Source organism: Cinclus cinclus, chromosome 4, assembly GCF_963662255.1.
Source record: "Cinclus cinclus chromosome 4, bCinCin1.1, whole genome shotgun sequence".
In the NCBI taxonomy this organism is placed as follows: Eukaryota; Metazoa; Chordata; class Aves; order Passeriformes; family Cinclidae; genus Cinclus; species Cinclus cinclus.
In genome coordinates this window covers 46,222,771-46,238,508 of record NC_085049.1, presented here as the reverse complement: position 1 = coordinate 46,238,508, position 15,738 = coordinate 46,222,771, and the positions used below count along the sequence as shown (strand labels likewise).

The 15,738-nt window shown below is 41.1% G+C and overlaps 1 protein-coding gene across 3 annotated transcripts in view; it reads right to left on the bottom strand.

Annotated features, from left to right (window-relative positions):
• Nucleotides 1–5,445, bottom strand: part of TBC1D15 (TBC1 domain family member 15) — a 33,226-nt gene extending 27,781 nt beyond the window's left edge. Inside the window, exon 1 of one of the 3 annotated variants that reach the window (XM_062492036.1) lies at nucleotides 5,378–5,445. In XM_062492036.1, coding sequence (XP_062348020.1) covers nucleotides 5,378–5,401 — 24 coding nt within the window. In that variant the 5' untranslated portion in view covers nucleotides 5,402–5,445. The other 2 variants (XM_062492038.1, XM_062492039.1) reach the window with 2 other exon arrangements.
• Between the last annotated feature and the right edge of the window lie 10,293 nt (nucleotides 5,446–15,738).

Here is a 15,738-nt window from a genome sequence, read left to right as displayed (position 1 = left end):
TTCATTTTCTTTTCATGTGATTAAAGCCATTGCTCCTCCCCTAAATCTACACAAAATCAGTAAACCCATCATGAAAAAAAAGACAAATTAATGTTAATAAATGCACACCACAGGTCACTACCTGAATTGACACGTTCCTCGGATTTTAATAAAACCCCAAAACTCCCAGTATCCCTCACCCCAGTATTACAGCCCTTCCACCCTTCCACCTGTGCAGCTAATAAGAGTTCTGTGTTCTGCACAGACTACCCACACGTCCCTGAAACAGAACCTCAGGGAAGAAAAGCCGTTTATATTGCTCAGATGCTTGAGGCCAAAACAGCTGTCCAGTAATGATGGGCCTCACTACAGATTTAAACAGCAATTGTTCTGTTTTCTTCTGTACCTGTTTGCAAACATCTAAAATTGCCCACAGAGATGCATATTTAACAGGTTTAGCTGTTATTACCTACATGAAAGCCAGACTGTGCTAGTTCCACAACAAAAACACAAATGAAAAAAGACTGTTTATCAAAAGCACACGCCAACACAACCAAAGATATAATGTGACAGGAGCTGAACAACTTTAAAAATTACTTTATTTCAAATAAACTTCAATTATAGCTTGTGGCTATACATTGAAATCACTGGAAGATTTTCAGACATTTTACTAGCTTAAAGCTAATTCTGTGCAGAACAGATTTATCTATCTGTGGTATCCTTAAGTTCCCAGACGACTTCTAATCACAAGCATTACTTTAAACCAACTTAAGACTTTAAGGCAACTTGTAAGCATTCAGTTGGCAACTTTTTTCTTTAAGAAATTATGGGACAGTAGGAAAAAAGTTTGTAGTTTGATAAAAGTTTGTATTATATTAATCTTAGGTTATTACTTTTTAATAATCCTAAAGTTTCAACTTTGAAGTAAAATATAACCAAGAAGCTTATGCTCGTAAGTCTTTCCTGCTTGTCAAGAAGTTCATGCTGGCAGCCTGCAAGCACAATTCACAGCATTATTTATTTGTCCAGTTCTACTGAATGAAAACTAGACCCACTGCCTGTCTGTTTCAGAATCCCATCAAAAGCTAAAAATTGATGCAAGTTTCCAAATGCTAGTGAGCCACTTTGACCTGTTCCTCTTATTCGATGGGTGCTACAGAGGTCAAAGGCAAATTCACAATTCATTCTGATCAGTCCTTGAAAGCACTGTACCACACAGAGACAACAGCTATTCCAACTCATAGCCTGACTGAGGGTCTGTAAAAACAGAGAACCACAGCAGAAAATTCAGGAAAGCTGCACAAAGCAATAGCTGTCTACACACCTACTTAAAAAAAACAGACAGAAGCAGCAGGATGTAGGCTCAGTTTACATGCCACAGCATATGCTAGTTAAGGTTCTGGAAGACTCTTCAAGTATTTATAGTCTGTGCCCAGTAAAAAATAGGTTTCTGAAGTCCCACCATTGCCCAGTAACATTCTCTGAGAAATAAATTGTATCATTCTTAATACCATAAGGACACAGCATGGACAGTGCCTATCTCCATACTTCTACTGTACTGGCTTCAGTAAGTAGAAAATGTGCAATGTTTGTAGCATTTTTATTGCCAGACATGTATGAGCAGAAGGCCTGTGGGATGCCACACCACCAACAACAATATATGCCAGAACACAAGCAAAGCCTTGTGATTTAATGCTTGCCATTTGATAGCAATTTACAACCCTGTGCTACCAGCTACTGAGAGATGACAACATTGCACCCCAAGACAATGAAGTATAGACAACAAATAAAAAGAGAGCTAAGATCTGGGGCTACCACAGAACAGGCTGAAAAAGTTATAACAAATATTTTAAATCAAATGCGCAATAGAATGGCACAATAATTCTTAGTACAGGAGCCTCTGTGCACTCAAGTTTAACTAGCAGAAAGTAGAGCAAGAGACAGCCTATCCCACTGAATAGATACACACCTAAAATAATTCACTGTATCTATACCAACAAACTACCTGAAGGATGCAAAGCTAATTTTAACATACCATATTTTAAATCTCTTAACTGGATCCTAGCTATAAGGAAAAAAGTTAAAAAACAAATAAACAAAAACTACAAAAAAAAAAAAAAAAACTTCCACTGACAACACAAATCCCCCTCCCAAACAATACAGCACTAACACCACTACTATTTAGTAATAGCTACAGTGCTCCTTGAACAGGTCTAGTTGCTGAACTGGCCAGACATCTGAGCTTAGAGATACAGCTCAAATGTTTGGCCAGCTAATGCTCTGAAACTTTAACTCCAAGAGCAAGAGCACAAGCCAGTGAAAAATAACTCATCTGACAGCCCACGTGTCAATTGGCAATTTGAGAAAGATCTAATAGCCCATGCACTGAAGAGACTCTGAATTCCAAGAACAGTAAAAAAGTATCGTTACTGTCTTTAGATCAGCTGCAATAATCACCTATATACTCACAGGCTGGAATTGAAGTTTGCACTTCTCCCTATAAACAACTTCTTAACTCATTTTCTAACATTGTTTTCTGTTATGAGGGTGAATCCAGAGTAGGTTCTCTGAATACAGTAAACAAACTGGCATTTGCTAAGCAACAAAGAGATAAAATGTACCTGTTTTCATAAAGTATAATGCACATGCAATATATAAATATACCTGTTTGCATAAAGTCAAAAGCTCTGAAAACAAAAGACCTTACTAGCAAGTTACTTCCAGAAAAAACTGGCAACTCTAAGAAAGGGCAAAAAACTGAAGCTCACACTGTTCTAGGGCAGATGGTCATTAATAAAGAATGAGTCATGACTCCAGAAACCAACTGCATCAACTTTTCCTGAACTGAGTTAACCATCCATATAGGGGAAAAAACACTGATAAGAACCTTGTGAGAGGTTCCAGCAACGAAAAAAAAAAAGGACAAAAGTCCAAGTAAAGTAGTACAAGAGACAACCAAATTTACAGTTCATATACCATTAATGTATGGAGCAAAAACCAGACACTACATGAAATAGCTGGTTTCTGAATCTACATTTATGTCTGGGAAATAAAATTTAAATCAAACAAACAAAATTAAAACAAGAAAAACAAATTCCCCCCAAACCCCCAAAAACCTGCATTAGAGAAGAGAAAGGCAAATGGGGTAAAAATGCAATAGAAACCACAATCTTACATTGCTTGCTAAAACAAGAGTATGTGAAAGCTGAAACAATGCAGGTTATCCCAGCTGCTTAATATACTGCCATGTTTTCCATGAGAACCACTTCGTGCAATATTTTGCAGAGAAGAGCACATACGTTAAAATACATTACTTTCATGTGATAATATCTGCCATATGAGACTAAAGCACTCCACAAACAAATGTCTACTGCTCTTTCAGAAAGCTGCCACCTGAAACACCCCATTATAACACTGCAGTTAACTGAGGACATCCACAACTTATAAAGATACTGAAGTGCAAAAGGCCTGACGTGAGAATGCTGGGTCTGTACCAACCTACACTGCATTTATTCCACCTGGAGTGAAATTTAATTAGTTTGTGAGCCTTGCCAAAATCCTGCTGCCACTAAAAGGAATAATTTGTGGTCCAATGTGCTCCCACAAGAAAACAAACCCAGACAATAGTAAGCACACTTGCATGTATTGCTTCAGCTTGCTAGATCTAATCATCAACAGATCAAATGAGTACAGTATCCAAGAAAGCAATACTGCACCACACAGGTGGGGACATACAGAGAAAGACAGAACTGCTCCTCAGAGCAGTGAAACGTCAAACCAGCCCAGCTGCTTCACGAAGTTTAAGAAAACACAACTGTCATTTTTTCCTCTGTATTAAAAGGGACATGTTACTGAATTAGAAGCTGCATTAGTACTGTGGATGTGGCATAATTGAAACAGCTTTGCAACATCTTAGAGATTTAATCTCAGGAAAACAGGCTTCCTTGAAAAGAACAAAGAATATACAACAAATTTACTAACGACTAACCCACAATGGTTTTAGCATCTCATATAAACCATCATAATCCAGCTGCTTTCATGAGAAACATCCTGAAGAGGAGCTTGATAAAAGCCTAAGTAGAAAACAAAAAACAACCTGAAAAATTAAAATATTAACTACTAAAATATTTATCTGAAAATGAAAAAATTTCTCTTCATCCAATAAACTTCTGGATTGATATTAAAGTGGATGAAGTCAGAAGAGGAACTTCTCTGCATACATAAAAACTGGATGTCCATAGCTAGAAACAGCTATGGGAAGACATAAGGGAGTAAGTAGCTGGGAGGACAGTAGGATGTCTTTATATTCACACACCTAACAGCAGTAAAGCACATAAAAATAAAATTGCTTGCTCCAACGGATTTCATAAGGTGGTACAAAGCAAGATCTCTACGTTATTTTTGTGCTATAGCTAAGTGCACTCCTCAGCACACTCGGAGAAGCGCAGACGTGGCTAATTACGTGTGTTCTCTTACGCCGAGATCAGCATAAGCTGAAACAATCATCTTCTGCCGTATGCTGGAAAACTGAAACCAAAGACAATCACACACCGTGGCTACTACACAGGACATGACACTGAGATTTTAAATCCTAAATAAAGGATCCACATCCGAAAATACCTCATTGCAAAGCAATGCTTTCAGAAGGCATAATGAAATAAAAATATTTCTACAATAAAACAATACGGACACAACTCGTATCAGTTGGCGGGGAAGGAGGGAAGCAGTGGGTGTTGCCTGTACCTCCCCCTCCTGCGAGCTCAGTCTCTGTCAAGCAATAACGTTTCGTCCCGGAACGCACTGCAAGAATCCGCGGCATACAAAAATTTTTAAATTACCAAACTATATAAGACTGACAAGGCTTTGTACCCGCGCCGGGGCCAGGTCCCCGTACACCACCAGCGCGCAGGCCGGGGGACAGGCCACTACCGTTCACGAGCACCTCTGGGACATTCGGCCACGTAGACGGGACAAGCCGCGTTCCTTTGCCTCAGGATGAGAGCCAGCGCAGCCGCGGGGCTGCCCGCTCCCGGCGGAGAGCGGCCTCCCGCCGCCCCGGGCCCGGAGCCGAGCTGCCGCGGCGACGCGGGGCGCTGCCCGGGCGGCAGGTGCGGGAAGGGCCCGAGTCCCGCCCGCCGGCCGCGACCGCCTCCGGCGCGGAAGGCCCGCGGCCGCTGCCAGCGCCCGGCCCGGCCGAGGCCAGGACGGCCTGTGCCCGGAGAGGCGGCCCCGTGAGGCGACACCCGCACGGCGGGGGAAAAGGCACCTGCCCGGCCACTAAGCGGCCCGACCCCCTTTCCGCGACTCCCGTCAGCCGTGACGACCCAGCGCCGGACACGGAGCGTCCCGCGGACGGGAGACAGGAGAAGCCGGCCCCGCCGCCGCCCGCCCCCGTTACCTTGCCGCTCGGCGGCGCCGCCATGTTGCGCACGACTGTTTATGGTGACGTCGCACTCCTCACGTGCTTCCCCGCCGCGCCATAACAACGGCGTCACAGCCGCGGACCGCGCACGCGCGCTACGCAGAGCCGGGCCGGGCAGGGCGGAGGGGCGGTGCCCCAGGGGCGGGGCGGGGCCTCAGGGGCGGGGCGGGGCCGGGCCGGGCCTGGGCGGCGGCGGCGGCGGCTGCTGCTGGTGCTGCTGCTGGTGCTGCTGCTGGTGCTGGTGCTGCTGCTGCTGCTGCTGGTGCTGGTGCTGGTGCTGCTGCTGCTGGTGGTGGTGGTGGTGGTGGTGGTGGTGGTGGTGGTGTGCTGGGCGGCCCTGGTCCCGTCGCTCATGTTGAAGCCCTCTGGCACGCACGCAGCCCTCCGGGTGCTTTGCGGGTGTCCAGCCGCGGGCTCCGCGGCGGCCGGAGCAGCAGTGACCGCTGTACGGCAGTGAGGAGGAGATTTTTGTTTCTTGGGTTTTTTTTCCCCCCTCTCACCTTTAAAGCTTTTTCAGAGCTCCCTGAGATTGCAGTTATAATTTGAACAATGTTATGCAGTTGATATAAAACACACATCATACTCTTTAGGCTTACTTTCTTTCTGCTGTTGTCCAGTCATAGAGTCATGGAACAGTTTGGGTTGCAAGGGGTCTTAAAGATGATGTTGTTCCAAGCACCCTGCCATGGCCAGGGACACCTTCCACTGGACCAGGCTGCTCAAAGCCCCATCGAACCTGGCCTTGAACACTGCCAGGGGTGGACATCCAGAACTCGTTTTTGCAAGCCGTCCCAGTGTCTCACCACCCACACAGGAAAGAATTTCTAATACCAGCTCTAAACCTACTCTCTGCCTGTCTGAAGCCAGTCCCCCTTGTCTTATCATTCCATGCCCTTGTAAAAATTCTCTCTCCAGTTATCTTGTAGACCCCCTGTATGTACTGGAAGGTGCTATAAGATCTCAGTATCACAGTAACCACAGGCACTACTAAGCTTCCCCAATACTCATACCAGATCTTTAATGTTAGTGAAAAATACACCGCTTTCAAATGGTAGTTTTCAGCACATAATACATTCAACACATCAAGGGACAAAGGTAAATCTTAATTACAGTCTCATCCATCTTAGCAAATATTCAGCTTTCATATGTTCACAGATTTATAAAGTCTGAAAGAATTCTGCAAAAGTCAATTAATTTTGATTGGTCTTCTTTATCTGGAAAAATATATAATGTGGGGTATTACTTTTTTAAAAATTGGTTTCACCTAATGTCTGAAACAGAAAAAAAAGATGGTTTTAAAGACATTGGTTATATTCCAACAATACTATAAAATATTTTGAGCAAACAGTATATCCCCAAATACTGTTTATTTGAAACAGACAAATGAGATGCTTGCAGGGAAGTGATTTGCTTCTCTGAAGGAGCAAAGGTAATTTGTTGGGTTTTGGGATGGATTGGTTGGAAGTTTTTATTTCTGTCATAAAGTGGCATTATAATTCCCTTATGACTTTTCAAATTAAAAACCCATTTAGTTAGATTAACACCCATAGTGTACTTACCATGGAAAACCAGATTTGCAATTTTCAAGATAAATACTGATCTGCTTCAAAGTGGGAAAATCCTGTTGTGACTCGCTATATAAACATGCATAAAAGTGAAAAAATTAAATAAAAACACAGATCACAAGTTCTTGTACTAATATCTAGGTCGGGAAAGCTGTGTCAGCGTAGCAAAAATGTACACCTTAACTTTGGCGATCCTTTATTTAAGACCACAACTTAGTGTCATGGTGGATACAAGGGAGAAGGCTACACATTAAAAATGCATCACCATAAATTATTTGCTTTGAGGGATGCAATTGTTTTAGCCATCTTCCTCATCCATGAGATGAGGTTTCATCTCATTTGGTCTTCCATGCGTTCATTCTTTCCTTTTCCTACCCTTTTCCTTTGTTTCTTAGTCTTTGCAATATAACCATGTATTAGTTACAAACCTTTCTGTAATCCTGTTCCCTGTGCATTTCCCTTTAATCTCTAACCACCCTGAAATTTGCAATGATCACTGAAGACTTCCTTTGATTAGTTCCACTGCATCCCCTCATTCTGGCCCTTCAATGAAACTGCTTTGTCAAGGTTTCTTTCCTAGGAGAAACTCAAAATTGAGATTCACATCTCAATTTTGTTAGCCAAGCCACAATCTACAATGGACTCGAGGTCTGCTCTCTTTACTAGCATAATTGCCAACTTGTAGTTCTCCTGTCTCTTGGACTTGACCATTAGCGTATTGAATCAAAGCCTGTTTCTTTGTAGGAAATTGTGTCAATATATACATATTTATTTCATGACTCATTGCCATATTTCTACTGTAGCCATTAATTCTGATCCAAATTAAAATCTCTTTTTATCATTGCAGGCAGCTAACAGACAAAATGGTTTTACTTTCCTCTAGATTCTCTTGGCACTTATCTCTCACTCTTCAATATCAATAGCTCTATGTCTCCAAGGCCCACAGCTCGGTTGATGCCTTTGTCCTAGAGAACTCTCTGGACTCTGTCTTTCATGTTTTGCCTAACTCCCTTGCTGACATTTTCTAGTACAATAGCACTAAATCATAGCTTTCCCCATCTATCCACACAGCTAAATATTTTTTTCTTGTAACATTCTGTTTGCTGACAGTGACCAATACCATTTTGATATGTCCAGACTTCTGCAGAATGTTTTTGTCATTTATCCAGCCCATATTATTTTAACATCTCATCTAATTCCTCCTGTTCATATACCCACACTCACCCTTCTACAGGGCCCAAGATAAAATGCAGTTACTCACTTTGAGGACCATTACCACCCACTTTCACTCTCTGCCAAAGGTCCTGCTTCTATTAAGTCAGCTCAGTACTAGACTTTGCCTATTATTTGTAAAATTTGCATTTGTGTGAAAGGCTTTTCCCTAAAGCTGACCTTTGTGGAGCTGTCAACTAAGTAAAGAATTAAGATAAATCCCATTTGTGCTGCTCTCAGTGTGCCAGTCAGCACTTACCTCGGTGTCAAGAAGGCCGGTATGTTTCAGAGAACTCTCAGTCCTACAGACCAATTTACTTCATGAGATATATATGACCATCTTCTAGCTACTTACCCAATCTTCTAGACATCCATTTTGGGCCTTCTCCCTTGTTGTTTAGCAAATTATCATTGCATAACAATGTGTATATTGTTACTCAAGATGAGGAGCAAAATTACTCTTTGTTATCAGATTGCTCTATCAAAGGACTGCTGAAAGGTTGAAGTTGGCAGGAATCGTTAGAGTAACTGTTGCCTAATCCAACCCTCGTGCCCAGAGCAGATCACAAATGATTGCTCAGGGCTTAATAAAGTTTGAGAGTCTTCAAGAATATACACACCACAACCTCCTCAGTCAAGCTGTTTCATCAGTGTTTTTCTTGTGTTTTAATGGAATTTCTTGTATTTCAGTTTGTGTCCATTTTGTTATGTTCTTTCACTGAATACCACTAAAGAGACCGGCTCTGCTTTCTTTCATATTTTTAGACATTGAAAAGATCCTCTGAGCCTCCTAGAGACAGAACAGTCTCAAATCTGTCAGTGTCTCTTTGTATGACAGATGGTCCAGTCTCCTAATTGCCTGTGACTGCCCTTCACAGGTCTCCCTCCAGGATGTCAGTGTCTTCATTTTTACCAGGGAATCCAGCACTAGACCCAGCATTCCAGGACTCTCTCATCAGGGCTGAGGAAGCATCATCACCCCTCAGCCTGCTGGCAGTGCTCTTCCTGATGGATCCCAAGATGGCTTTATTTTCTGGCTCATAACTGACTTGTTGTGCACTGTTTTTGACACTCGGATACCTATGTGCAAAGCTGCTTCCCAGCCTACATTATTGGTGCATTACATTATTGCACTTTACAAACCTGAATGATTCACAATAGCAAGTTCCATAGGCTGACACAGTGCTAGCAGATCCCTCTCCCTCTACAGAAGCCCCTTAAGAAAACAATGGGACAGTCTGTAGCTCTATGCCGAGGTTCAACTTTTCACACACTACACAGATGGGAATCTAGGGAGAAGGGTATCGTTAGCCTGGGGGCTCACTCTTCGTTGGATTTTAATTAACCATCTGCTCTAATAAGAAATCCTCTGTCATGTAAAAGGTAGTCACAGCACACCAGCCAACACTGAGTGTGCAGCCAGAGTGTTCCTGGCTTTCCTGCGGCTTCTGTTGCTGTCACAGCTGCAAGCATAGCTATTACTGCTGTGCCAAAAGCTGCAGCAGCTGCTACTGTTGTTGTTCACACAGCTCTTTCAGCAGAGTTCCGAGATACTTTCCTGTAGTCAGAAGTGTCAGCTGCCCACATGCTCAACCACATGAAAACCTGGCCCACACAAGACAAGTGCAGATTCTGTCAAATCCTTCCATCACAGGCTTAATTTGTACAAACAACCCCACAGCAGAGGAACAAAGAAAAAAGGTGCCAAAAATATCTTTCCCTTTGATTTTTATTTCGTCTCATAGGAAATGGATGTATTCCAAGCCTTGCATGGACAGATGCAACCCACAATTTTTCTAGGCTACTCCAGTTTATCACAGACCACAATGAGATAGTAAATGGAGTGCTGTCCTGGACTCTGAGTGCAGCAAGACACCCAGGAGCTAACTGCAGACTAGGCTTTTCAAGTTCCTCATATTTTAAGAGGTACCTGTCCTCAGCACGAATTGTATTATAGACAATAAAGGAAATATCTGAGGATTTAGCTGTGAAAATGCTCTTATTTTCCACATGCAAGAAGAGAAGATTTTTAAAAAGTCCTCCCATCCTATTACACAACTAGGAGAGCAGGAGGGAGGGAGATCAGGCCCTGGCTACATCCATACAGGTCAACTGAGAAAGTCCCTGGGGTACAGCCAGCATTTGCATTTTATCATTTGTTTGCTCTTTTATGTAATTATGGACCATACCATTTAAGGTTTTTCAGATTAATACACAGAGACAGGGTTGGGAACAGCACAGCCACTGCAAGCAGGCAGCATGTAAATATGATTTAAAGGGTAGAAGAAGACTAAAGCACCTGGATTAAAGCTGCACTGCGCCATCTGCTCTCCAAGTCAGAGCTCCTTGCATACTCTGGCCTAATTTATTTGCTAGCAAAAACAGTTTCTGGGATCAGTTAGGATCTTCTCTACTTACCAATTGTTTCTACCTCAAAGCAGAAACTGAGAGATGAAGATATGACAGCTTTTCTAACCTGTTTCTCAAAGAAAACATAAAAAAATCCCCTAACCTGCACAAGCAGAGCATGCAGATAAGATTACTGTTCCATGCCCAGCTGCCTTCTGCCACAAAGACAGACAAAAATGGAGACAAACTAAGAATACACAAACCAAAATTAAAAGGAAGGAAATGCCATACTCCAGCAGCATTTATTTGTATTTACAGTGTGAAGGCATGGAGATGTAGTAAGACATGAAGGTTTGTATGCTGGATGACAAGTTTTCTTGAAGCATTTGCACTGTCACATTTTGTATATCCTTCAGCACAGCTCTAAGTTGATGCTTGTGAACTTGATTTTTTTAATCTACTATTCCAGAGTATGAATCAACCCAAAACATACTGAAGTTGTCACATAAGAAAACATTATGCTGGTTGTCACTGACCATCACTTTACAGTAGCTTTTTTCTCTCAGTGGGGCATAAAATATAAAATAGTGGGGTTTTTAAATACAAAAGAAACAGAGCAGATACTAACATGAATGCTCTGCATTTGTCATGCAAAGAGAAATTCATGATTGCATTAAGCCTCCACAAAGGGTAGCTGGAAGCTATCCCAGAGTGATGACTAAACAGAAACTGATCTGTTGTTTGCCCATTGGCACACCAGTATTGCAGAGCTAGGAATGCAGCCGGGAAGACAAATAGTTGTAACCCTATCACTTCTACATATGCATCATAATAGCAACAAACATCATTTCCTGGAAAGAGCAGAAAAGTAACAGAACAATTGTTTTAGCATAAGGGCAGTCAGTGTTTACCTCTTGATCTTAATTTGCCACCATAATCGCATTCAGAGCTCACTCCATTTCCCAGCTGAAATCCCTAACTCTCTCAAAAAGACTAGGTGTACATGATGCTGAGCACTGCAGTACTCACATAGTGAAAAGATTCCTTGGAGGCAATTGATTTTAAGCCTCAATCCTACTTCCTCAATCCAACTGGATGGGCACCGTTTACAGTTGAGGATTGTTTTGCAATTACTTATGTCACAAAACCGTGGGAGAGTAGATGGACTTCAGGGGTGTATTAGATACTGCCTCTTACTATTTGAAATACTCACCCTGTGACTCCAATTGCTGGGTGTTAACTACAAGCAAGACATTTGCTCTTCACCACTTAATATAGCCCCTTTAGTGAAGTGATAACAGATTTTGGAAAGACTAAATCGGTGAAGGAACTATATTTACTCTAAAAAATTCTGGATTTCAGTTTCTTGAACAACAACAAAAATCTCACTAACTAGAAAAATACACCTTTTTAAAGAGAGGTTGTGGAGTCTCCCTTACTGGAAATATTAAAGAACTGCCTGGACAATTCCATGTAATGTGCTCTAGAATGACCCTGCTTGAGCAGGGAGGCTGGAGCAGATGACCCACTGTGGGGCCTTCCAACCTGACACAGTCAGTGATTTTGACAAGAAGATAGTAGGATAGAGTTGCTGACTTTTTAGAACTGCAAGTGAAAGGGCTAAGTTTTCACTCACAATGTCCACCCAGTTCAAATCCCAGTTCAGCATCAGCTGAGCAGCAGTTTTCACTAGGGAAGCATGAACAAGCACATGGTGAAGACAAGACAGCAGTAGGTTACAGACACAGAGTTAGTGGAAAATTCCTACCTTAGCCTTGGTTCCATGTTCGTTTTGCTGCATTACAGATGCAGCATCCCTGAGGCTACTGTTAAACATAAATGTGGTTCAACAGCAACTGCTCCTTCCTCTGTTCTGAGATACCATAGACCAGTGTTGAGGATCAAAGCTGTATTTTACTGGGGATATGATCATACTGCAGTCTCTGGGATATATGATAGCATAATTTACAGCAACCTCAGTGAGCCTGGCTTGACATCTTAAAGCCATCTTTCAGCACAACATTCTCAGGTGGGGTCAGAAATATTATATGTGTAACATAAAAAAACTGTGGTTTTGTTCAGTGCCCCCAGTTTCCAGTAACTTTCAGGGCCACTTGATTATAGACTGTCATCAAGTTCCAAATTCTGTAACATTCTGTAAATGTAAGAAGTGACAATGTTTTCTTTCTGTATTGATTTTCAGTACACCTTTTTTTCCCCTATTGATCCTTTTCCATGCATTTTCACTTTTAATATCACATATTGATAAACCAGCAGTCACGACAAAGAACCCTTATTTTTATAGTTGATTGATCATTTGGCATTAATTTATTACTGGACCATCTTCCTGTAATTGCACTGCTATATAAAATACATCAAGATGTGTTTAAGAACTCCAGTTGCAGAAAAGCACTGGGAAAGTTAACATTCATGAAGCTTCTGTCAGATATTTTTTAATATGTTTTTACAAAAGTTCCTTCATCCACAAATACCAAACAGAATATTCCTACAACATTTGACAGTGTTAAGTTACCTGACATTAAAAATGCTACATCATTTTCAGCATTGGATTTGCCCTGCTAATGTTCTCTGTGTCAGTGAGACTGATAAACTTAATGAGCTCATCTGATGAGAAAAATCCAGTAAGTCAATTACAATGCCTGTATGATCACATAGAACTGACAGCACTAAAAGATGTAGGTATCAGATGCTTTTTCTCATCTCTTTTTACTAAAACAAGGCTGATTAGGCAGTTTTAACTTTCCTGTTCTGAAAAAGAAACTACCTGTTCTCTTCTACTGCAAGTCCCAAATTTCTTTACTTCTCAGAATGGAGTGATCATTAACTTGAAGGTACTGCAATTTAACAGTTTAAACTGTTCAAAAACATGAGTTTGCATCTGTCACAGAATACCAAACTACTTGTATCTGATGAGGAAGTAGTCCTTGCTCTCTTGAATCCTCTCAAGAGAGGATTTCTTGTAAGTCACTTCCAATATCCAAGAATCAGGAGTCAGATACAGAGCTAGCAAGGACTCACTATTAAACTTTCAATTCTCTCTCTTCACTGTTTTGGAGATGGGATATGGCAAACTGTTAGGCAAGACTTTTGTAAAACTGCTACTCCTTATCCTTCCTTGTCATGCTTTCAAATTAAACATCTTTTGGGTAACCTACAATAAAGAATTAAAAGCCCTTGAAATGATCAGTGAGACTAGATACACTGAAAAAAATTATTTGTCAAGATGTAAGTAAAGCTCTTCTTGAGTAAGAAAATGTTATCAAACAGAGGATCTGGGTATTACTGCTACAGTGCCTACCACTGTCTAGAAGAGCTAGAGAAGCAAGGAGAGAACATGCACTTCCTTTTATGCACAGCACCCAGCACCCAGCACCCTTTTATGCACAGCAGTAATTCAGCAACAAGAAACAGAAAGAGAAGCCCTCTTTTCACAGGGACCCTGCCATTGCATCACATCCATGTTACTTGCCTGAGTGCACAAAGCAGTGGAAATCGACTAGAAAAAATAGTGATTTTAATCTATCTTTCAAAATCCTGGCATTGAATAAATCCAATCTAATATCTAAACTGGCCAGTGGAATACCAACAAGTATACTGTTCCTCCCAGTAATCAAAGTTTAGTTTATGGCTGTATAACATGGCAATCAATTTAAGGCTTTGGCCAAGTTAAGCAAACCTAAGTATTAAAAAAAATATTAAAGACTAGAGAGATTATCTTGAAATAAGTTATCATTTTAGAAGTAGAGCCATTTATCATTTTAATCATATTACAGTAAAAATTTCTCTAAGCCAAACTATTTTTTGTTATCTTGGGTAGAATAATACTTCGTCATAATGTTGACTTTTTCATGGACTCTCACTTTTCAAGTCATCTCAAGACCAGAAATATTCCATAGCTTCCACAGGTCTCAAAATCATCTCCATCTCATTCTGCTCAATACAGGGGCAATGACAGCTCCAAAAATGCAGGAGCAAAGAGTATATATTGTTATTTGATGGAAAAACCCTAAATTTATTAGACAGCTACATCATTGAGATGTACAGAATGAAAATCCTGGTGTTCAGCAGAATCCTCCAGAGTAGCAGGAACAAGTGCCCAGGACTGTTAAGAGCTAATGAGCTAGTTTGGGGACCTCGTTGAACTTGCACAGCAAGTAGTGTTAAGGATCTTGGTCGTCATCTGCAACACCTTGACACAACTGTAATAAAAGTTATCCTCGTATCATGATATACTTCCTGACTGCTCAAGAAAAATATCCTTGGATTTGATGCAGACTAAGGTTAACAAAGTCCATGAAATGTACACAGTTAATAAGTTAGCAAATCTTAATGAAAAGTTTTAAGCAGGTTAGTGTTATGCCTGAAAGCCTGCTCAAAGTTAGTTGCATTCTCTTTAACAAAGCAAAGAGTGTTTCACAAAAGAACAACTCAAGAAGTAATATTAGAATAAGGTATTGCCATTGCTGAGGCTCTCTAGGAACTCAAAGGTTAACTCAGCAGCCTACCACCAACACCCTCAGTTTTTCCAACATTCCTTTTTTTCCTACTTCTTTTCATTCCACTAAAAGCAGAAAAATGGGACATGACTGGCTCCAACTCTTATTCCTATACTTTACTATTCATATCACTTAACTGCTTTCAGTTTATGGAGACTGCTGACCAGCATTTAAACTTTTTTCTGACAGCATCCAACATTTTTAGAGAATTCCATTTGAGATCTAACCACTTACCCTAACTTTGTATCTTTCTGCAAAGCTTTTTTTCATCTAGTTTGTAAGCTAAAGTAGAAATTTAATTACTAAGGTTTTTAATAACTATAGGCAGTATTCAATGTGGAAGGATGCTAAAATACCTGTCCACAATGTGTGAACACTGAAGAAAAGCATGCAATATAATCAAGGTAACACTCAGTTACTTGACTGCTTCAAGAGACCATCCCATACAGTTTGTCTGGACATTGGATACCCCCCTTCTGGAATCATGTGCAAGATCACTGGTAACCAGATGAAGCCATCTCTCCCAGGCTTTTGCAACTAGTCATCTCCAAATCCTACACATGTGAATCTGCATGTCCTTGTCTGAATCAGTCTATCCTATCTTTTATAGCTTCTGAAGTAAAGTTTAAGTGCAGTATACAGTATCCATAAATAACTCCTAGCAGAGAGACATACTGCAGCATTAAAGATGTTG